At 41.3% G+C, this 22,494-nt stretch overlaps 1 protein-coding gene across 2 annotated transcripts; it reads left to right on the top strand.

The window, feature by feature from the left end:
* The first annotated feature begins 631 nt into the window (after positions 1 to 631).
* Positions 632 to 7,069, top strand: LOC111024774 (Tetratricopeptide repeat (TPR)-like superfamily protein). 2 transcript variants are annotated; one of them, XM_088120080.1, is made up of 6 exons: positions 632 to 861; positions 1,771 to 1,854; positions 2,862 to 2,916; positions 5,228 to 5,490; positions 5,709 to 5,855; positions 6,604 to 7,069. In XM_088120080.1, the coding sequence occupies exons 1-6, from the start codon at positions 751 to 753 to the stop codon at positions 6,883 to 6,885; spliced, it is 942 nt and encodes a 313-aa protein (XP_087976206.1). In that variant the 5' UTR covers positions 632 to 750; the 3' UTR covers positions 6,886 to 7,069. The 2 variants fall into 2 exon arrangements, with proteins under 2 accessions (XP_087976206.1, XP_087976205.1); XM_088120079.1 differs by having other exon boundaries at positions 633 to 861; positions 1,768 to 1,854.
* Positions 7,070 to 22,494: the final 15,425 nt, after the last annotated feature.

Here is a 22,494-nt window from a genome sequence, read left to right as displayed (position 1 = left end):
ACAAGGTATGTTTGATTTGATTTGATCTCAAAGTTGTATGGATCCATTAAATATATTTACCACTCCCACTTAGAAATTTTTAATTACAGATTTTAGATTTTAACTTAGAAATTTATAAAGTTTAAACTTTAGTCAAATTTTGAATAAATTTTTAATAATCCACTTTCAAAATATATTTTTAATTTTTAAATTAGATTTAATTGTTTAAATTAGATTATTTAGAATTGATTTCTAATTATGGTGGGTTGTTTTTTACCAAATAAAATTCCTAAAATTAAGCCTACATTGTTACAGAGGTATATTTGTCTAAAATAATATTTAAGATTCTAAAAAAAAATATCATTTACCATATATACAATACACAATATGTTTTGACATTTTTTTTTTGAAAAATGTTTTGACCATTTTTTAAAAGGTCTATTTATTTTGGCCATTCCAACTAAATAAAATAGACATTTTAAAAATGCCAAAATGAACACTAAAATAGTATTTAAATAAAATGAATTAAAATAGAATTTATTTTCTCTCAAATATATGCGGATGATAAATTAACAGTCCAGATTTCATCAGATAAAATAAACGGCTAACAACGGAAAGAATCAGCCTTTTATTAATTTGATTTTTGCCATTATCTTCTGGGCAGTGTGCTTCCAGCACTCACACCAAGAAAGTTGGAGAAGAATTTGGTCTCCAATTTGGAGAACTTCCCATTTTAACAAACTTCAAATTGAGTGCCTCAAATCCCACAAAATGGCTTTGCAGCCTAGTTTGTCTCTTCATCGTTCGCCATCCTTTTCTCCTTCCCATTCCTTCCTACCATTTGGGTCTCTCCAGCTCAAGCCTCAGAATCTCGTTCTTCAGGTGAACTTTCTTATTTGCTTCTTGTGTGTGATCCGATTTCTCTCATGGATGTTGCTGTTTTTTTTTTTTTTTTTTAATTTACCAAATATGAGGTGTTCGTTTGTTGTACTGGTGGGCTTCAGTTTTTAAATTCTGGTTGATATTTGAGGAACCTGGAAAGGTGTGGGTGGAAATCCGAATTCTGTTCTTGAACTCTCGTGTTTCGTTACTGGATTTCGTTCATGAATTATTTTTGAGACAAACCCTTTATGGATTTCTACCCTGAACTCCAATTTGTGAAAGTATGAAATGAAATCTCCTCACCTGCTGCCGTGTTTCCACAGAAAAATTTGGAAAAGGTGAAATTTAGAGTGAGTTTGGGATGTTTTTTTAGAGTAGTGATTTTAAGTAAAGCATTTTTATACACAAACTTTTGGAAGAAGCACCGAAAGTGCTATTTGGGAGTGACGGTAGAATTAGTGATTTTGAAAAAAGAGATTTCAGAGCCATTGATTTTCCAAAATCACCGTATAAGTGATATCTTAAAAATCAATTTAATGTGATTGGAAGCTTTTCTAAAATCAATTTTCAAATTTACCAAATATGATAATGAAAATTGATGTGATTTTGACAATTTCAAAAAGTGATTTTGGCGTGCTCCCAAACACACCCTTAGAATTTTCAAAATCACTTTTCACCGTTTTGAAAGTAGCTCACTCTTAGAACTTCTTAGAGCATGTAGACTCTGTTTTTGTTCATTTAAGTATAAAACTTGTCTCATGGTCTCGAGATGATGGGAAATTCTGGATAATATGCGCGGCCATGGAACTGCGTAATATAGACCTTCCTTTCTGTCCTTTTCAAGTCTGTTCTCTAATGAAAATTTTTACCGTTTCAATCTCTTCTAATGATGTTGTTCCTGCGCAGAAGATCGTGCATCATTTTGGCGTACCAGTTTTGAGAAACTTTAGAAAGGGCTGTAGACTGAATGTTGGGCGGTTTCATAAACTTCAGGTATGCATTTGTTTAAAGAGTAGCTTAGGATCTGTTTGTCACAATTTCATTTTAGTTCTGTTTCTAAAAATTATGCTGGTTTACACAATATCAAAATATGTTGTTCACATTTCTTGAAAACCAGCTTGAGTTCTTAGCCAAATTTTGTAAACAAAAATAAGTTTCTAAAAACTCTACATTTCCATACTCTCTCTTTCTTTTAGCAAACTGTCCTTCTTATGTCTGAATCCAAACGTGTTCCAAACCTTTCTTTCTTCCACCTCTTTTTCTTCCATTGAAATCCTCTCTAGACCCACCTCGCCTACATTTTTTACACTAACACTTCTACTGGGCTGCCTCTCTCCTCCAAAAGTTCCAACTCCAAGTTAACAAAAAAAAAAAAAAGTTATCAAAGAAAAAAAAGGTGAGGGGGAAAGGATGAAGGCCAATTATTTAGTGTAGTTTAGGCTAGAGTGATCTCAAGAGGGGATTGTCCAAGTACCTTGAATTACTAGGGGATTATTATAGTTCTTCTATCCTTTCATCTTTCAGTCTATTAAAACTATTTGGATCCTATCATATTAAAGTTTCCTAGGAAAAAGTACCTTGGATTGCTTCTTTTTCTTATCCAGAACTTCACAAGGAATGAATCTACACTAGTTCTTTTCTACTTCAATACAAGCTTCCAAATCAATGGTTTTTTTTTTCTCACACCATAATAATCTGCAACATTCATCTCGATTGAATCTAAAAACATCCTCCTTCCACATGTTTATGGTTAACTCTTTCACTCCTATCGACCCTCCAAAACTTGGTAACAGTGTTACACTTACACCCTGCCACATTCCTCTCACTTTGAAAACCTCATTAAGTATTGTAAATTCCTCAATATGGGTGCTATATGTAAAAAGTTGTGTATAAATTTTGCTATCTTATGTTCATTACTGGTATAATTTTCTCTATTGAAAAATCTTCAAACTATTGTCTGGTTATTAACTTCTTTTTCTTTCCCTACACTCTGGATGAAGGCAGATGTTTCAAAGGAATTGACAATGGAATCTCAAACATCGACAATGTTTAAGAGTAATTTGTTCTCCGATTCAACTTCATGATAATCAAATTATTTTTATTAATTTCGTGGCTGTTCATGTGATCTGTAGGTTAAGGTTATGACTTTGTTTAAGATATAGACATGTTTGTTCTCAATGTTATCAGTATCTCTTTAAACTAGATTTGATATTTGTTAGAGATGTCCTGGGAAGCACGAACGCTCTACTTTAGGCAGTGTCCACATATCCGTCACGCTAAAAAATGTGTCTATTATATGTTTTTTTTTCCTGATTTCAGTCACAACTTACACAGTTGGACATTGCTTCGTCACGGATAAATAGACAAATTAAATCCCAGCCCATGAACCTAAAAAGTAAAAACAGAGGTTCTAGAATAGATTCTAATCCTTATATATTCAACATTCCTAAACTATTAAGATGACATCTTTCCCTCCTAGCGACAACCAACCGAATCCTTAAATATCTTCAAGCTCTTCAAATATTGTTAATCGACTTGATTTTGTATGTTTTTACTGAAGTATATTCCGTTTTTTATGTTAAATTTACATGTATCAAATAAATCAATATATACACATATGTTCTAAAAACATGTCTTCAACGTGACTGTTTCATATTTTTTCAGAAATTGACGTATCTATTTGTGTCTCGTGTCTATGTCTGTACTTCTTAGGAGATTTCTTTAACCCATCAAATTTGTCTTATTCTCCCACTCTCCTATTCGTTTCCATGTTGGACATCATAGTAACATTTCTTGAACATTCCATGGATCCATATCTCCATGGACATGTCGCTTGCCCTTCTTAATTTGCATCATTTGCATGATAATGAAGTTATTTTGCCAGTTTGTGACCCATTGTAACAACACAAAAGTTGTGACAAGGTTTGAAAACTGTTTCATATTCATATCATCAACAAAAAGAACTTGATTTAAGATTATCTCATTCACTGTTTTCAACCTGATGCACACTATTTTCCTGGAAACTACTCAGAAAAAGTAATGGGATTTTCATTCATTTTAGTTCCTCTTGAGAATCCGTATAAAATTACTGTTTGTTAAGGTCTTTTGTAACTATAAGTTAGCTGTCATTCTTTTGGATTTGAGCCCTTTTCTTCAATGAGTGTCATCGTCTTGGGCTGTTTTTTTATATGCCCTTCTTGTTATCCGTTTTATTTTTCTCAATGAAAGAATGATTTCTTATAAAAAAAATAAAAAAAAAAACGTTTGTTAAGAACGTTGTTCCCTCATAGGTATAATAAGAACATATTTTTACTTTGTTGAGTTCAACAACATGTGGGGTGAAGATTTGAATTTTCGTTCTTTTGGTCGAAAATATATGAGCTCTAATTAGCTGAGCTATGGTTAGGTTGACATATTTTAACCAGTATGAAAATATTTAAATATTTGTAATTTTTACAACTATATTTTTCGTTTCTATACTCTATAATTCTTTTAATGGTAAAAGCAACTTTCATGGAGGGAAAGAAAGAATACAAAATGACATGCAGAAAAAAAGGGTCAACAAAAGGAGCCACAAAAAACTTAGTAGCTATACAAAAAAGGGCTTTAATCCAAAAGGGCAAGGCCTAAAAATAGTTACGGAATTTTTTGTTTCTCATTCTCATTTCTATTTCTTTTAATAAAGAAAAGCAAAATTACTTGTGGTAACTATTTCTTATTCTTTCTTTTTGTTTTAACAATTTTGTGTTTGTTCTCTAAAATTTTAAATTAAAAAAAATAAAATTTTTATGTAAACAATAATTTTTTAAATTAAATACTCAAATCTTTATGTTATATTTATTTTTAAATTTTAATTTTTCATTTTATAAGTCAATAATGATAATATAATACTTTTATTTATCTTTTGAAAAAAACTGGAAATGATAACAAAAAAAACAAAGACTTGATTTGTTGTTTTCAAAATTTCTGCCCACTTTTGGAAAAAATGAGAAACCAAACATTTATGTTTTTCAAATGCTGGAAACGAGAAATAAGAAACAAGAAACGAAAACATTACTAAACAAGCTCCATGGTATAGTTAAATCTTGATAAGGGTAATATGGTGCAAACACATTTTGACATTGTTGGAATCCTGCAAAACCTCCTTTATAGATGGAAACATAGCAAGGGAAGGGTTAAGATTTTTCCTTGAAACGAAAAAAGAAAATTCTCATTCCTATGAAATGAATCCCTTGAGATATTTCACTTGAAAGAATGATAGTATGAACGAAAAATAATTAGCTCGACTAGTACTCGGACATGGTTTATGTTATTGCATAATATCATTTAGTGTTGAATGTTTGAAGAGCGTTTTTCGGTTTTGCAGAATGTCAACCAGAAAAAGGCCTAGGAGTATTTGTATCTGCTTTCTCATCAGGGCAATTTTTATGGCTGATATCTGCTGAAGCAGCATTTGCTAGGGAAGACATCAGAACAAATGCGGTTTTCGAGATCGGGGAGTTATTTGAATTAGGAATACAGCTATCTTATCTTCTATTACTATTAGGTCTTCTTGGGGTCGGAACCTTCTTCGTTGTGCGTCAAGTCCTTGTTCGTAGAGAACTCGATCTTTCTGCTAAAGAACTGCAAGTAAGGGTCCACATTTATAGATCATGTTATTTGATGAGTGAATTCATGGTTCAAATTTTACGTCTATCTACCAAGTCTTTGCACGCCTCGTTAGCTGTAGAAAGAAAAATATGCATTTGGACACCGTCTCCCTAAGTGGGTGATCAGTGGAGGAATCGATAGTCTAGCTTTGCTAACCAGTTGCACTCCGCTTCCCCTCTATTATTTGTTGGTTACAGGAACAGGTGAGAAGTGGTGATGCCAGTGCTATGGAATATTTTGAACTTGGTGCAGTGATGCTGAGGAGGAAATTCTATCCTGCTGCAACAAAGTTTTTGCTTCAGGCAATTGACAAGTGGGACGGGGACGATCAAGATCTTGCACAGGTTTGATACTGTCCCTCACTGAATTCTGAATCTTAGAAATCTGGAACGTCCTATCATGTAGTATAAAGTTCAATTCTCTAATTTACTTTGATCAGTTTTAGCCGTGAAGATCGATGGGTGATTAGTATGTACATTCATCGAGAATACTAGTCCCTGTCTTGTTTATTAGTATATGTTATTTTCTTCATCAAATTTCAGATTTTTAGGTGTTTTATATTTGAAACCTAATTTTAAAATCATGGCTTATGTGTTTCTCATGCTGGTTCATCCTATACAAATAGTTAATTCCAGCCTTCATTCTCTCAAATTTAAAAACGAAGGACAAAAGAAGGGCTATTCTGAAGTGGCGAAGGCTATGCTAAAGTAATACAGTGAGAAATAGATTATTGTAACTGTAAAGTTACAAAGTATCGTAGTAGAGCTATTAAAAATTAAAGGATGGTGAAGGATGCAAAGTAAGGTCAGGTAGTTAAGGAAGGTGGCTTAGATTGTGAAATCACTCAATCGGTAATTTAGTTGCTAGTCTCGGTGTTGAGTTGCATCAGCGGTCAATATATACTAGTCTGAACGGATAGACTGATTCTCTACTTCTATTCTCTTTACTTACATGTTATTTTACAAACAATGCCGAGTGGGAATCTATTGACTGAAACTCCATAAAGATGATTCGAAGCTAAGAACTAGTTGAGTAGATTAGGTGTCGATATTAATGGTCTCATCGGTGTCATTTCTATCGTATATTTTGCAGGTTTACAATGCGCTCGGGGTCAGTTACGTGCGTGATGATAAGCTTGACAAGGGAATTACCCAGTTTGAAACTGCTGTGAAGCTTCAACCTGGATATGTTACAGCCTGGAACAATCTTGGGGATGCATATGAGAAGAAGAAAGAATACAAGTCGGCTCTGAAAGCGTTCGAAGAAGTTCTTCTTTTCGATCCTAACAACAAGCTCGCTCGGCCGAGACGAGATGCATTGAAGGAGCGCGTGGAGATGTACAAAGGAGTTCCTGTGAAATCTAAAAATAGATGATGATGACCATGGTCCTGGTAGCTTCTTCAATTGATTTTGTTGAAAATGAGAATTTATATTATTAATGTATTAGATGAGAATTTTAGAGCTGAGGATGAAAAAGTATCATGATCATTCTATTGTTGTGTTTGGTGGCTTGAAAAAAAGGAAAAAGCAAATGAATGGGTAGCTTTGTTTTCTAAAATATTTGTAAATATATATTTTTATAAGAGAGAATATAATATTTTTAAAAAGTAATTGCAAATATAATAACTTTAATAATAATAGTTCATTTATATAATAATTGATGAGTTATATAATTTATATATATTTATTAGGAAAATTATAATGGATGGCAAATATCATATTTGCAATTTTTGGTATAGAAAATTAATTTATAAATATGACAATTTTCTCTCGTGTTTTATATGTCATTTTTTGTGATCGGTAAAGTATATCATCAATATATTGAATATAAATGTATGAATGATACATTTATTTATGTGAAAATATATATTATTGATATACTAATATAAAGTATATCATTTATATACAATTTTTTTTTATCATTTAAATTTTTTTTTTATCATTGATATATGAATATAAGGATGTACCATTTTTATACCATTGATAAAATCTATAATTGATATACTATATAAAGTATATCATTAATATATATAATTTTTGTATCATAGCACATCACTAAATACTTAATACAAAAGTTTTTACATTTATGTCTTTTTTGCAAAATACTTGGGGATCTTTTCTGGTCTTGAGATGTAGGACAGTACCTAGGTTTCAAAATCTTACACTTTCAGTCTTAAGGTTGATTGTCAGTCAACATAATAGAAAAATAATGTGGCATATTTTATAACATAATTGCTGGTGGGACCAATTTTCTTTTTTCTTTTTTTAATAAAAGAGAAAATAGGATCTCTCTCCTCTCCACTCATAAACTCATACACTCGTTATCTGATATCTAATATGATCATAGTTGCCAAAAACTCCAATAATCAACATACATCAATAAGGAGAAGTGTTGAGAAAATTAATTATCAATAATATTTTCTTCTTCCACAGTTTGTCAGTGAACCACAATAATAAGAGAAAACATAGGGAAAGCGTACAAACAACACAGAGAATTTATAATGGTTCACGTAACTGTGGACTAAGTCCAGTCTTCGGCTCAAATGCGGGTTCTACTATGATTATGGGATAAATATGGGCAATACAAATCTCTCAATTCTAGGGGCCTCGACAAAAGCCACCTAGCTTCTAGGAACTACAACAATACAATCCTAGGAAATACAAGAATGAAAAACCTCACAATACTCACGAGATTTGGTTGCCACGATGCATTACAACTCTGGGATCTCGTCTTCTTTCTTTGCCTTGCCTACTGCCCTGATGCCTCTCAAAGTGTTTGTGCAATAACACCTAAAAAACACTTTCCCACGGTTTGCCAATTTTTATTTGCTTCATGGATGGGTTTAAAAAACCTTATAATGGTAGGAGACTAAGGTTAAATTAGGCCTTGTGATTTATTGGCCCAATTAACTTGCAATTTTTTTTTCTTTTATTTTGGCTCCAAATAATCGTAACAATCTCCCACTTGACAAAACAACAATCTTGCCTCCCATTGCACCAACAGTGTCTCTCATTACTCAGTTTTGGCTGCACAACAACTTCTAACTGATCAACGTCTTATCGGCACCAACCAAGGCTCAACTCTCACTGCACCGACAGCTTCTAGCATCTTCTTGGCACCAACCAAGGCTCAACTCCCACTGCACCGACAACTTCTAGCATCTTATTGACACCAACAAAGGCTCTATTTGTGATTGCTCTGAGACTGAGCAATCCTACGTGGTCTTGTCTCCCAGACGTAAGAGACACAACAACGTGTTCTCGCTCGAACTAAGTGGTCCCCAATGCTTCCTTCTTCACTTGCACCTAACGATTCTTGAAGGAAAGCTTATTCACTAATGACTTGGCCTCCCACCTAAGTCCGTTGCCACTCTAGAGACTGGTGGGATGTGAATCCTAGAGCGAAAGCGGATCTTTGTTCATCAATTTTTAGAAACAAAATCAAAAGTGCAAAGATGTGAAATACAGGGGAAAATGTTTTCTCTTAACTTTGAAGAATTCTTTAACGATTCAATCTCTCGAACACCACCAAATGATCTTCCGTGCTATCCTCTGGGTACGAGATCGTTGCTTGTGGGAGCGTTTGTTTTGAACAAGAGGGATTGAGAGAGTGTGTTCAGCACAAGAGTTTCTTCGTTGGGGAATGGTTATTGTTTGGGGGGTAAAGATACCCAAGATACGTGGAGGATCCTTATTCGTGTTTGAAGAAATTAGATAAAAAGGATTGCTTAGGTCCACCTCGGCCCCGTCGAGGTGACCGAGTTTACCCTTTAAAAGATGAAGTATGGGCACCAAAGTTCGACCTAACTGGGGTCCGATCTGCTCGGAACCTGACAGGTCCGACATGAGAAAAGACATGTAACCGCCGGTCGTGAGTGCTGTCGGATCCGTCACCTATAAATAGAGGGCTTCATTTCATGCTCAGGTGTCGAATCTCACCTCGAACTAAATAAGGAGTCCGATCTATACTGACTTGAGCGTCGGAGTGCTTACCCTCTTGTGCAGGTCCACTCTAGTATTCAGGTCGGAACCGGAGACCGGGTTCGAGCTCGATTCGTGAAGAACCGTTGTGCAAGTTCCTGCATAAACATTTGACGCCGTCTGTGGGGAGACAGCTTAAGTCATCCCGATCTAAAAAAATATACGCAAAGATGGTGCATCCAGCAAACTCTGTCAATACGACAGAACAGAGGGGTGTGAACGCTGATAACGACCCTCAGCGAGACCTCGGTGCAAGAATAGTCGAGGACCAGGTCCGAGCAGGGCAAGAGGGAGATCTGCCGCGCAGATCTGTCCGCCATGCGAACCAAGAGCTACCACCTGCTCACCCGAAACCCTCAAAAGCCAACAGAGGCCGAGGAGGGACGTCGAGAAAGACCTCCCAAAGGGCCAACCAGGCAGCAGACCCTGAAGCTCTGTCTACTCTCCAGCGCGAGTTGGATGATATGCGCCATCGGTTGCGCACAATGGAAGAAATGTACGCCGAGGCAACGCGTGCTAACCGAACTGCATCTCCCTCTATAGCCCCGGGCGCACCCGGTGAAAAGGGAGCTTCATCTATCCAACTTGGCAATCACGAGCCCATTCCTAACAATGAAGGGGTGGATTACAGCTTGCGAGACAATGATCTTAGAAAGCACCTCACTGATAAGAAGAAGAAAGCCTCTCGGGAACCGGAAGATTCTCCGTCCTACTCCCGAGAGTTCTCCAACTCCGACCTTAAGGCTCAGTCAAAGTATAAGCCCCTAACACCAGAAGCTGTGATCACCAGGGAAGAGTTCGACCTGATGAAACACAGGTTCGATGAGCAGGTCGAGGCACTTAAAGCCAGGTGTGAGAAGAAGGATAGCTCGTTTGACGATGGCGACTTGGGAGAATCGCCATTCACCTCGGATATTATGGAAGCTCCAATCCTTCCAAAGTTCAAAACTCCCACTATGAAGTCATATGATGGGTCTAAGGATCCTAAAGACTACGTTGAGGTCTTTTAAGGCCTCATGGACTTTCAAGCGGCACAGACGCAATCAAATGCCGCGCCTTCCAGATCGCGCTCACCGACAGCGCGCACCTGTGGTACCGAAGACTGCCGGCCAGGTCGATCTCAACCTACTCCCAGCTAAGGAAGGAGTTCATCAGTCAGTTCTTTTCTCGGCACTATGACAGAAAGACAGCGACTCACCTTGCCACCATCAGGCAGAAGGAAGGAGAGACGTGAGAGAATATGTCACAAGGTTCCAGAAGGAGCAGCTGAAGGTCGTGCACTGCTCCGACGATTCGGCCATGTGCTACTTCCTCACTGGCTTGGCCGATGAGACCTTAACCATAAAACTTGGAGAGGAGGCTCCAGCCACCTTCGCCAAAGTATTGCAAAAGGCGAAGAAAGTCATTGATGGGCAGGAGCTCCTCCGAACCAAGACTGGCCGACCTGGAAAGCAGATCGATCAGAAAAAACTCAGCCAGGAGAAGAGGAGAACTGATGTCAGGTCCAAAGATAAGGGACCATCCTCCTCCAGTAGCAGAACAGAGTACCGTAGGTCGGAGAGCGGCCCTACCCGGAGCCGACCTTATGAACGGTACACCCCAACCACCATCTCCATCTCCATCTCCGAGATACTCACGAACATCAAGGAGAGCGGGATGGAAAAGCTCCTCAAGCGACCTGAGAAGCTCCGAGGAGACCTAGAAAAGCGCAACAAAGATAAGTATTGCCGTTTTCATCGCGATCACAGCCACAATACGTCAAATTGTTGGGAGTTAAAACGCCAGATTGAAGACCTCATTCAAGATGGCTACTTCAAAAAATTCGTGGGCAAACCGAGGTCTAACTCGGTCGAAAAGAAAGAAGAGAGGAAGCGTTCAAGAACGCCGCCTCGACGAGAGGACCGACCTGCGGTCATCAATACTATTTTCGGAGGTCCGAGCGGGGGCCAGTCCAGAAACAAGAGGAAGGAGCTAGCTCGCGAGGCCAGGCGCGAGGTATGCATCATCAGGGAGCAGAAGCCCACTTGCTCCATCACTTTCGGCGACGCCGACCTGGAGGGGGTCCACTTGCCTCACAATGACGCACTCGTGATTGCCCCTCTCATTGATCACGTCCTGGTCCGAAGAGTATTGGTTGACGGAGGCGCATCTGCCAAACATCTTGTCCCTCCCAACATATCTAACATTGGGATGGACCAGGTCACAATTGAAGAAAAGTCCAACACCGTTGGTTGGATTCTCTGGAGAATCGGTCTCCCCAGAAGGGTGCATCGACCTGCCGGTAACTATCGGGCAAGATGCTACCCAAGTAACGCAGATGGCCGAGTTCGTAGTGATCGACGACAGATCGGCCTATAACGCCATTTTCGGGAGACCCATCATCCACTCATTTCGGGTCGTCCCCTCCACACTGCATCAAGTCTTGAAGTACTCAACCGCGAATGGGGTGGGCACGGTCCGAGGTGAGCAAAAAACCTCACGGGAGTGTTATGCATCCGCGCTTAAAGGGTCGGCGGTATGCGCCCTGGAAGAACAAACCAATCGTTGCAAGCTGCAGGAGTCATAGGCCAACCTGCCAAAGGAAGGCAAAAGGCAGTTCTCCCCGCCAACAGAAGAGCTCAAGCTTGTTCCTTTACTTAGCCCCGAAAAACAAATAAGCATAGGAACCAAGCTGGGGGCCACTGACAGGGAAGAACTGATCAACTTCCTCAGGTCTAACTCGGACGTCTTCGCATGGTCTCACGAGGACATGCCTGGTATCGACCCGAAGATCATGGTGCATCGCCTCAACATAGATCCATCATTCCGACCTGTAAAGCAAAAAAGAAGACCTGTAAATAAAGAGAGGAGTGATGTAATTGTTGAGGAAGTAAACAAACTCTTAAAAGCTGAATATATACGAGAAATTCTGTATCCTGAGTGGCTCTCTAACGTTGTATTAGTTAAAAAATCCAACGGGAAGTGGAGGATGTGCGTGGACTTTACAAATTTAAATAAGGCGTGCTCAAAAGATTGCTTCCCCCTTCCAAGGATCGACCAGCTCGTGGACGCAACAGCCGGGCACGAGCTACTCACCTTCATGGATGCCTACTCCGGATACAACCAAATTAAGATGCATTTGCCAGACCAAGATCACACCGCGTTCATAACAGACCAAGGTCTGTACTGCTACAAGGTGATGCCTTTTGGCCTAAAGAATGCGGGTGCGACCTACCAAAGGATGGTGAACAAAATGTTTGCCAAGCAGATCGGTCGGAATATGGAAGTGTACGTGGACGACATGCTTGTCAAGAGCAAGCAGTCAAAGTCGCATCTTTCCGATCTGACCGAAGCCTTTGGAGTGCTACGCAAGTACCAAATGAAGCTCAATCCGACCAAGTGCGCTTTCGGAGTCTCCTCGGGAAAATTCCTTGGTTTTATGGTAAATAACCGTGGGATTGAGGCTAACCCAGAGAAGATAAAGGCCGTGCTCGAGATGGAGGCACCCAAGACTCTAAAGCGGCTTCAGTGCCTCAATGGCAGGATTGCAGCCTTGAATAGGTTCGTGTCAAGATCGACGGACATGTGTCTTCCGTTCTTCAAAGTTCTTAGGAAGAAGGGACCGTTCGAATGGACGGAAGAGTGTGAGCAAGCGCTAGGGCAGTTAAAAGACTATCTCTGCTCGGCACCTCTACTCGCAAAGCCATTACCAGGGGAAAAGCTCCATTTGTACCTGGCGGTATCTGCTAGCGCCGTCAGCTCGGCACTGATCAAGTAGGAGGGTGCTAGCCAAAGCCCCGTTTATTACACCAGTAAGGCCATGACCGAGGCCGAGACCAGATATCCCCAAATGGAGAAGCTGGCCCTCGCTTTAGTCACCTCAGCCCGAAGACTTAGGTCGTACTTCCTAGCGCACACTGTTATAGTACTTACAAACTTGCCCCTGAGGAACATCTTCAGTAAGCTTGAAACGTCAGGTCGTCTGATGAAGTAGGCAATGGAATTGAGCGAGTACGACATCCAGTTTGAGCCTAGAACTGCGATGAAAGGGCAAGCAGTGGCTGATTTTATCGCAGAGCTCACTCCACCACCTCAGTTGGCCAAGTCCGACCTCCCTTGGACGATCTACGTTGATGGATCTTCCAACGAGAAGGGGTGTGGGGCAGGAATCCTCTTGCTCGCACCAGGAGGTGAGCGATTCGAATATGCTCTGCGGTTCAACTTTCGGACGTAAAATAATGAGGCCGAGTACGAAGCACTTCTAGCAGGCCTGCGCGTTGCCAAAGGACTGGGGGCCAACCACATTAAGGTCTTTAGTGACTCCCAGCTAGTTGTAAATCAGATCAAGGAGGAGTACCAAGCGAAGGACCCCTGAATGGAAAAATATCTAAGCAAGGTCAGATCGCACCTCGCCCAGTTCGGGACTTACGAGGTGAGTCAAGTTCCAAGATCTGAAAACTCTAATGCAGATGCCTTAGCCAAATTGGCATCAGCATACGAGACCGACCTGGCTAGATCGGTTCCGGTCGAAATCTTGGACACTCCTTCAATCTTGGAGCCAGATGTAATGGAGGTTTATGCTCCACCACTCACTTGGATGGACCCAATCGTGGAGTTCATCAAAGGAAACCCACCGCAAGATCCGAAGGAGCAAAAGAAGATGGCGCGAAGAGCAGCTCGGTTCACACTCCGAGAAGGAATGTTGTACCGACGTGGCTTCTCCCTGCCTCTCCTCAAGTGTGTGACTCCCGAAAAAGGCCTTTACATTCTTAGGGAAGTTCATGAAGGGGTGTGTGGAAACCACTCTGGCGCCAGGTCGTTGTCGGCCAAGGTGGTTCGACAAGGGTACTATTGGCCCAGTGTTGAGCAGGATGCAAAGAAGTTTGTGAAAGCTTGTGACAATTGCCAGCGTTTCGCAAACATTATCCATCAACCTCCCGAACTGCTCACCCCCATCTCGGCCCCATGGCCATTTGCGCAATGGGGGGTGGACATCATAGGTTCTTTTCCTCTGGGCAAAGGACAAACAAAGTTCGCCGTTGTCGCTGTGGACTACTTCACTAAGTGGGCTGAAGCCGAGACACTATCCCACATCACAGAGTCCAGAGTCACGTCGTTCATATGGACAAACATTGTGTGCCGCTTTGGCATACCCAATGCTATTGTGACGGACAACGGAAAACAATTTGACAATGCAAAGTTCAAGGACTTTTGCAGAAAACTTGGTATAAGCCACCTCAGTTCGTCCCCTGCGCATCCAAAAGCGAATGGACAAGTCGAAGTGGTAAACAAGATCATAAAGCGAGGACTCAAGCTAAGGTTGGACTTCAGAAAGGGAAGATGGGCCGAGGAGCTACCTGAAGTTTTGTGGTCATATCGAACCACCCCAAGGGAGTCAACTGGCGAAACTCCGTTCTCGCTAGCCTTTGGTTCCGAAGCTGTTGTACCAGTCGAGATCGGCATACCAACAGACAGGGTAGAACAGTACGAGCCAGCAAAGAACGAGGAAGAGCTACTCCTTAACCTGGACTTATTGGAAGGGAAAAGGGAAATGGCTCAGCTGCGCTTAGCAGAGTATCAGAACAGAATGGCCAGACATTACAATGCCCGAGTTCGACCTCGAAGCTTCCAAGTCGGAAATTTGGTCTTAAGGAAAATTCAGAGTCATGTTGGCACTCTCGGCCCAAGTTGAGAGGGACCATTCGAAGTCAAAGGCATAGTCCGACCTGGAACTTATATGCTGGCCGATCTGGAGGGAAAAGTGCTTGCGCATCCATGGAACGCAGAGCACTTGAAACGATATTACCCTTGAAATGTCAAAATAGACCCAAAATGGGCTTGTCAAAATTTTCAAGAGGCAGAACTTTTAATAAACAAAGTGATTTAATTTTATAACTCCGAGTTCGATTAGAAATTAAATGGGGGCCATGGACTCCCATAAGACTTAAAATCGGCAAATTAAGGGCAAAAATTGATCAAATTCGATTCTCAAAACCCACGGGTTCGAGGTGTGATTCAAAATCAATTACGAACCAAAATTCAATCCTTTGAACGCTTAAGTTAAAGGTGCGATGTTGAAGGTTCAAGAAATTCAATCCTCTAAACCTACGGGTTCGAGGTGCGATGTGAATACTAACTATGGACACAAAATTCAACCCTTTGAACGTACAAGTTAAAGGTGCGATGTAGAAAGTTCCAATTGCTTAGTGTTTTTTCGGACTTCCGAGTTCGAGGAGAAATATTAAAGATTAATAAAAGAAACTCTCAAATTCAAACCTTAGGTAAGAGGTACGAGATGAATTTATTCATTTGTAAGTTCCAACCTGCAAAAGCAAGATTAAAAGTCTAAAAGAAGAAGTAGCAGAAGAACAAATAGAAATGGAGAATTGGAAATTTCATTAATCAAAATGGGCAGAGCCAAGGCTTGTATACCTTGTAGCCCAGCCCAAAGGCTTACAAAAAAAAAGGGGAAAAAAAAACTAACTAAAGAGAAGACTCAGCCGCTCCCGAGGTGAGAAGATAGCTCGCCTTGAGAACCTAGAAGGTTGACCTTCTGAGATTCGTTCTGCTGGGAAGGGACTCCCTCTTGGGTGGTGCCGACCTCAGTAGGTTCCTGACTTGGGACCTCGTCTTCCTCCAGGTCGGAGTAGTCAGAGTCCAGATCTCTGACATATTTGTCCACCAGGGATGTAGGACTTGGGGTGCCATTAGGCCCAGAAGCCCATTTCTCAGCGTACCTCTTCTTCAGATCGCCGAGGTCGACTTGGAGGTGTGGCATGTCAGCAGCAATCCCCTTCATCAGGAATTTGAAGCCTGCGTCGCTGAAGTCCTTGGCAAACCCGTCAAAATCTGGGTGTTGCCTGAAGGCTGCTTCAAGAAGAGTTCCATTAGAAAGGCGCTCATTCTCCGCCTTTAACTCGGCAGTAAGACGCCCAATTGTAGCGTCTTTCCCTTCGAAGGCCTGGAGCAGGTCGTCCTTCTCTTTAAGGAGTTGGAACTTCTCCTTCTCCAGCCCCTTAGTGATAGCGTGGGCAGCTCGGAGGTGGGCCTTGTGCCTTTCATCCTCCCTCTTCAGCAGCTCGGCTTTAGCTTCAACCTTAGCCCTCAGTATGTCCACCTCGCTCCGAGCCTTCAGCAGCTCGCCCTTGAGCGTAGTGGCAGCCTCCAAGGCAGCAGATGAATTCTCCCTCTCCTTCGCTGCCAAGGCCTCCCTTCCATCCAGCTCGGCCTTGATCATGACTGCTGAATGGATGGAGGCAGTGAACGCCTGTAAGACATAGAAGGCGAGCACATGTTAGACCAAATCAAGCTATAAGACGACAAAATAAGTGCTAAAGAGTAGGTCTTACCTCGACGGCGTGGTCAATAGTCCGCTGCAGCACGGACCCTGGGTCGCTCACAAACTTGGAGGCTCTCCTAAAACAGCGATCCAAGCAGGCAGCCGAGATGCGTGACACCTGGTCTTTCACCCCGGAGCTCGACGGTTCCATTCTGAACCGCATCTTCACGTCGGATGTGCCCCCCATCCGAGCTTCAGGGTCGTCTACGAGGTCGGCGTGGCTTGAAGGCAGGGGGCCACGAGGTCCAACCTCCAAGGAGGAGGTAGTCTTCTTCTTCTTCTTCCTCCTCTTCAGAGGAGAGCCCTCTCTCACCTCACGAAGAGGTGACACGTCCAGGGCCTCGGACTCGCTCATCGAGCGCTTCTCCCTGGAGCGCTCCCCGGTAGAATCCAACTCAATCACCAGAGTTGGAGCTGCAGAAGATGGACCCGCCTGGTCCTGAGCTGCATTCTGATCAACAGTAGGAGTAACTGGGTCAGAGTTTTAGACTGTCTTAAGGGCGTGAGAACGACCCTTAGACTTACGTTTCACGCTGCTCGTGAATCCACACACCATGGCTGCAATACGGATAAGATGAAATGTTAGAAGTAAAAACTTGAAACTAAAATTGAGATTGAGATCGAACACGACTTACCGAGCTCGGAGTTTGGCCTCGAAGCTTCAATTGGACGAACTAAAGGATTATAGTCCAATAGCCCTGATTCTAACAGCAGCTTGTCGGTGACCAAGGTCCCGATCTTCCGGCCCCTTGGGAAGTTGTCCTTGTAGAATTTGAGGGTGTCAAAAGTGGCTTAATCGAGCTCGAGAATCGGCTTGATTGATACTGCACAAAGTAAACAAAAGGTCCGAGTTAGATGTGAATATCAAGAAGCTGAAAGAAAAAAGAAAACAAGAAAGACTTCATACCTAGGTTCCAAACCTAGCAGGCACGTCAAAGAAGGGACGACCTGACTCATCCTTTGCCAGCCACTCTCCCGAGGCAAAGAACCACTTTCCTACCCATCCCTTGATGGAGGTCGGCCCCTTAACTATGCCACATGCGCCTTTCCTCGCACACATATAGTACCGACCTGGTTTTTTGGCTATCCTCTTAGCCTCAAAACACCCAAGGAGCTGGTCAACACTTAGCAGCTCGGCCTCCTCCTCATCCCGAGCTCGCAACCAAAAAAGAATGGCTAAAGCAAAATGACACCCCACCCATTGGGGACCACTTGAGCAGGAGCCAGTCCAGTTCGGTTTAAGAACTCCTGAGCAAAGGGATGAAGAGGAAGTCTGAGGCCGTACTCAAACATTTTCAAATAAAAAGTGATCCATCCCTCTGGAGGATTGTCAGCTCTTTCCCCTTCCTCCGGAATCCTAAGGAGGATGTCATTCGGAATGTTAAACCCCCTACGAAGGGGTCCAAGATAATGCTCGGGCATCCTAGAAGGGTACTCCAGACCCTGGCCCGAGGTGGAGGTATCACTGTCCTCTCCGTCATCTGAGAACCTAAAGTTCTCTATTTCTTCAAGCTCGGACTCTAACCTACGAGCTAAGACCTCCCCAAAGTCACTTGGTTTGGGGGGCGAACTACTTATTGTCCGACCTAAACTACCCAGACTATCGCTACTGGAGGGGGAAGAAAAGAAAACTACCATGTCTGAAAGAAGAGTAAAAGCAAGGAAAAGCGACTGACCTACAGAATGGGTTCGAGCTGCTTTCAGGTCGAACTCCAGAAATTCAGGAAACGTAAAGTTTGACCTGAAGTTTCGGGACTATTTATAGCTGATCGAAAAAACCCCGCACCGTACACGTGTAAACAACGAGCGGCTAAGATCTTCTCGGGATACGCAACGGCGAAACGCTTAAGTGCTCCGACAACCTGGCAGGTCGAAACGTCTTCCGCAACGATCATATTCCCTTTACAAATAAAAAGTCTCCACGTGTCCAAAAATAAATTCGAATGAACTTCTCTGCCAGGTCGAGATCGAACCTGACAGAGAGGGGGCCAATGTTTGGGGGGTAAAGATACCCAAGATACGTGGAGGATCCTTATTCGTGTTTGAAGATATTAGATAAAAAGGATTGCTTAGGTCAACCTCGGCCCCGCCGAGGTGACCGGGTTTGCCCCTTAAAAGATGAAGTATGGGCACCAAAGTTCGACCTGACTGGGGTCCGACCTGCTCGGAACCCGACAGGTCCGACATGAGAAAAGACATGTAACCGCCGGTCGTGAGTGCTGTCGGATCCGTCACCTATAAATAGAGGGCTTCATTTCATGCTCAGGTATCGAATCTCACCTCGAACTAAATAAGGAGTCCGATCTATACTGACTTGAGCGTCGGAGTGCTTACCCTCTTGTGCAGGTCCACTCTAGTATTCAGGTCGGAACCGGAGACCGGGTTCGAGCTCGATTCGTGAAGAACCGTTGTGCAAGTTCCTGCATAAACATTGGTTATCTTGTAGAACCATTCTGCAATAACTAGTTATGACGTGGGGAGTTCTCCCCACTCCCCTGCAATTAAGTAGGGGTGTGTTAATATTAATATTAATAATTAATAATTAATATATATATAATAATTAATATATATATAATTAATAATTAATCATATTAATTAATAAATGTTAATTAATTATTAATCTAATTAATAATAAATTAATAGAAACCAAATAATTAACACTTAATTATTTATCACATAAATAGAATCATATTCAATAGCATTTCTCTCGTATAACTTATAGTTGTAATGTACATCTTATGCACATTATTTTTAACCTATAGTTTTAATATAAACCTTATTCATATTAATTTTATTTGAATCGCATTCAAATAATTTCTCTCATAATATATAGTTTCAATTAGAATTAACTATATATTATAATGTATCACTATACATATAATCCATTGAGCAATTTGAACATTTCAAATTTTCCAAAAACTTGATCTTCGTTTTACCTGTTATAAGCTAGCAAGGGAACCTAATGGACTTGCAGATCAGAAGCTCCAACGATAGGAGATTAATCGGTCAAACTCATTGACCGAGTTAATCAACATTCGTTAACTACGTGTCACTCCACTAAAGACCCGCAGCTGCACTCTTCTCACTGCAGAATGTTTTCGTGTCCATGGATATACGACCATTAATGACAAGTCAATCCTTCACGAGTGCTCGTAACTCAAGCTGGGTCAAATTACCGTTTTACCCCTGAGTTACATCTTGCTTCTTAAAAACCACTACTCCTCTAATGAACAACCAGATTATGGTCCAACCAATAACTGGAAGTCTCTATCGGGCCAGTGAGAAGGTGGGGCCTCTTGTTCAAGTCCTAGAGTCAGTAATTAAGAGAACACTCATCTACTCCCCTAAAGTCGGGGAGAAGTGAATTCCATCTTTGTGAAGTTATGTTCCCAGCTCCCCACTCGGTTTCGTTCTCAAAATGATAGGAATATTGAGTCAGCAACACGGGCCACTCTCACCCAGACAGATCAAAGGACGAGCTCTCATGGGCAGGAGTCCATAACTTACTCAGGATTGAGAGTGAGTTGCCTGGTCATCCTATGAAATAGCAATTTGATAGTCAACGGCGTTACATCTAAAGATTGGCTATTTCGCGGTCCGGTCTTATACAAACTCATTGTATACGATACCCCCACTCCCATGTCTCTACACGACGACCTGTATCGAGTCGTCTGTAACATTTACAGAGTGGGCCGTATCCATAGTGTTGCAAGGATAAGGTACCCAACCTTATCTATATACTATAGACTATTTAGGTTATTCATGAAACGTTATCCGCTTGTATATCAAGGGTATATCAAATATATACCTAGTATATCAAATATATACCCAATATATATACTGTCCTGGTTACATGATAATAACCTTGGATGTTTAGTTTATTAGATTTTCGACAATGCAATGCAACAAATTCAACAACAAATTTATTGAATAAAACTTTATTGAATATACATTTGTTTTACATAAATACAAACTACGAGTTTAGGGCAACACACCCAACAAACTCCCACTTGAACTAAACTCGAGTGGGATGTACATTATCATAAAGCAAAGGAAAAATACAATAAACTAGGGCATACATTATACCAATTACATTTCTCCCACTTGCCCTAGACTAATCTTACAAAGCTCGTAGACCTAGACTTTCTAGATGGCCCTCAAACACTTTAGCCGTAAGTGCCTTCGTAAAAGGATCAGCAATGTTGTACTCCGAAGCACTCTTTGTGACGATCACATCTCCTCGTTGCACTATCTCCCGTATAAAGTGGTACTTCCTTTCAATGTGTTTACCTCTCTTGTGGCTTCGAGGTTCTTTAGAATTTGCCACAGCACCACTGTTATCACAATAAAGTGTGATGGGCAAGTTCATGTTTGGAACGACTTCCAAATCTATTAAGAACTTTCTCAGCCAAACCGCCTCTTTTCCTGCTTCAAAAGCTACAACGTACTCAGCTTCCATGGTGGAGTCTGCAATGCATCCTTGTTTGATGATTTGCCAAACTACTGCTCCTCTGTTAAGAGTGAATATTGACCCCGACGTGGATTTCCTTGAATCATTGTCTGTTTGGAAGTCAGAGTCAGCGTATCCTGTAAGGATCAAATCCTTAGAGCCATACACGAGCTTGTAGTCCCTCGTTCTCCTAAGATACTTGAGGATTCCCTTAACAGCAGTCCAACGATCATATCCTGGGTTGGATTGGTACCTACTGACCATCCCTACTGCATAACAAATGTTAGACCTAGTGCACATCATAGCGTGTATCAAGCTGTCCACTGCTGAAGCTTAGGGTATACGTCTCATATCCTCAACCTCTTGAGGTGTCTCAGGACATTGTTCTTTAGATAGATGAATTCCATGCCTGAAGGGTAATAAGCCTTTCTTGGAATTCCTCATCGAATATCAAATAAGCATCTTATCGATATAAGTTGCTTGAGACAGGGCTAACGTTTTGTTCTTACGATCCCTTAGCATTTGGATGTCAAGAACATATTGAGCTTCTCCCAAATCCTTCATTTGGAACTCAATCGCTAGCCACTTCTTTATGTCAGTCAGGTATCCTACATTATTCCCAATGAGTAGGATATCATCCACATACAACACTAAGAAGGCTATAGTGTTGTTGACGATCTTCTTGTATACATAAGCTCATCAACGTTTTGGTCAAAACCATAAGATTTAATCGCAGTATCAAAACTTATGTTCCAAGATCGAGATGCTTGTTTCAGTCCATATATGGACCGTTTAAGCTTGCAAACCTTTTGCTCTTGACCTTGTGCTATGAACTCTTCGGGTTGAGATATATAAATACTTTCTTCAAGATTGCCATTTAGAAAAGCAGTCTTGATGTCCATTTGCCATATCTCATAGTCATAATATGTGGCAATGGACAAAAGTATTCTGATGGACTTAAGCATAGCTACATGGGAGAAGGTTTCTTCATAGTCCACCCATTCCCTTTGTGTGTAGCCTTTTGCCACAAGTCTCGCCTTATAGGTTTGTACCTTTCCTTCGGCGTCTCGTTTTCACTTATAGATCCATTTGCACCCTATGGGTTTTACCTCGTCAGGTTGATCTACAAGTTCCCAAATAGAATTGAAGTACATCGACTCCATTTCCAGGTTTATTGCTTTGACCCATTTGTCCTTGTCAGTATCTTCCATTGCGTTTTTGTAGGTCAATGGAT

Source organism: Momordica charantia (genome assembly GCF_013281855.1).
Source record: "Momordica charantia cultivar OHB3-1 chromosome 11 unlocalized genomic scaffold, Mcharantia_2.0 BLBB01000011.1, whole genome shotgun sequence".
Classification (NCBI taxonomy): Eukaryota; Viridiplantae; Streptophyta; class Magnoliopsida; order Cucurbitales; family Cucurbitaceae; genus Momordica; species Momordica charantia.
This window is presented reverse-complemented; position numbering and strand designations above follow the sequence as displayed.

Coding starts and splice junctions, on each gene's coding strand:
- LOC111024774 (XM_088120079.1), top strand. CDS start 751: ATGGCTTTGCAGCCTAGTTTGTCTCTTCATCGTTCGCCATCCTTTTCT. Junction 2,917..5,227: donor AACATCGACAATGTTTAAGA/GTAATTTGTTCT, acceptor TCGGTTTTGCAG/AATGTCAACCAGAAAAAGGC. Junction 5,856..6,603: donor ACGATCAAGATCTTGCACAG/GTTTGATACTGT, acceptor TATATTTTGCAG/GTTTACAATGCGCTCGGGGT.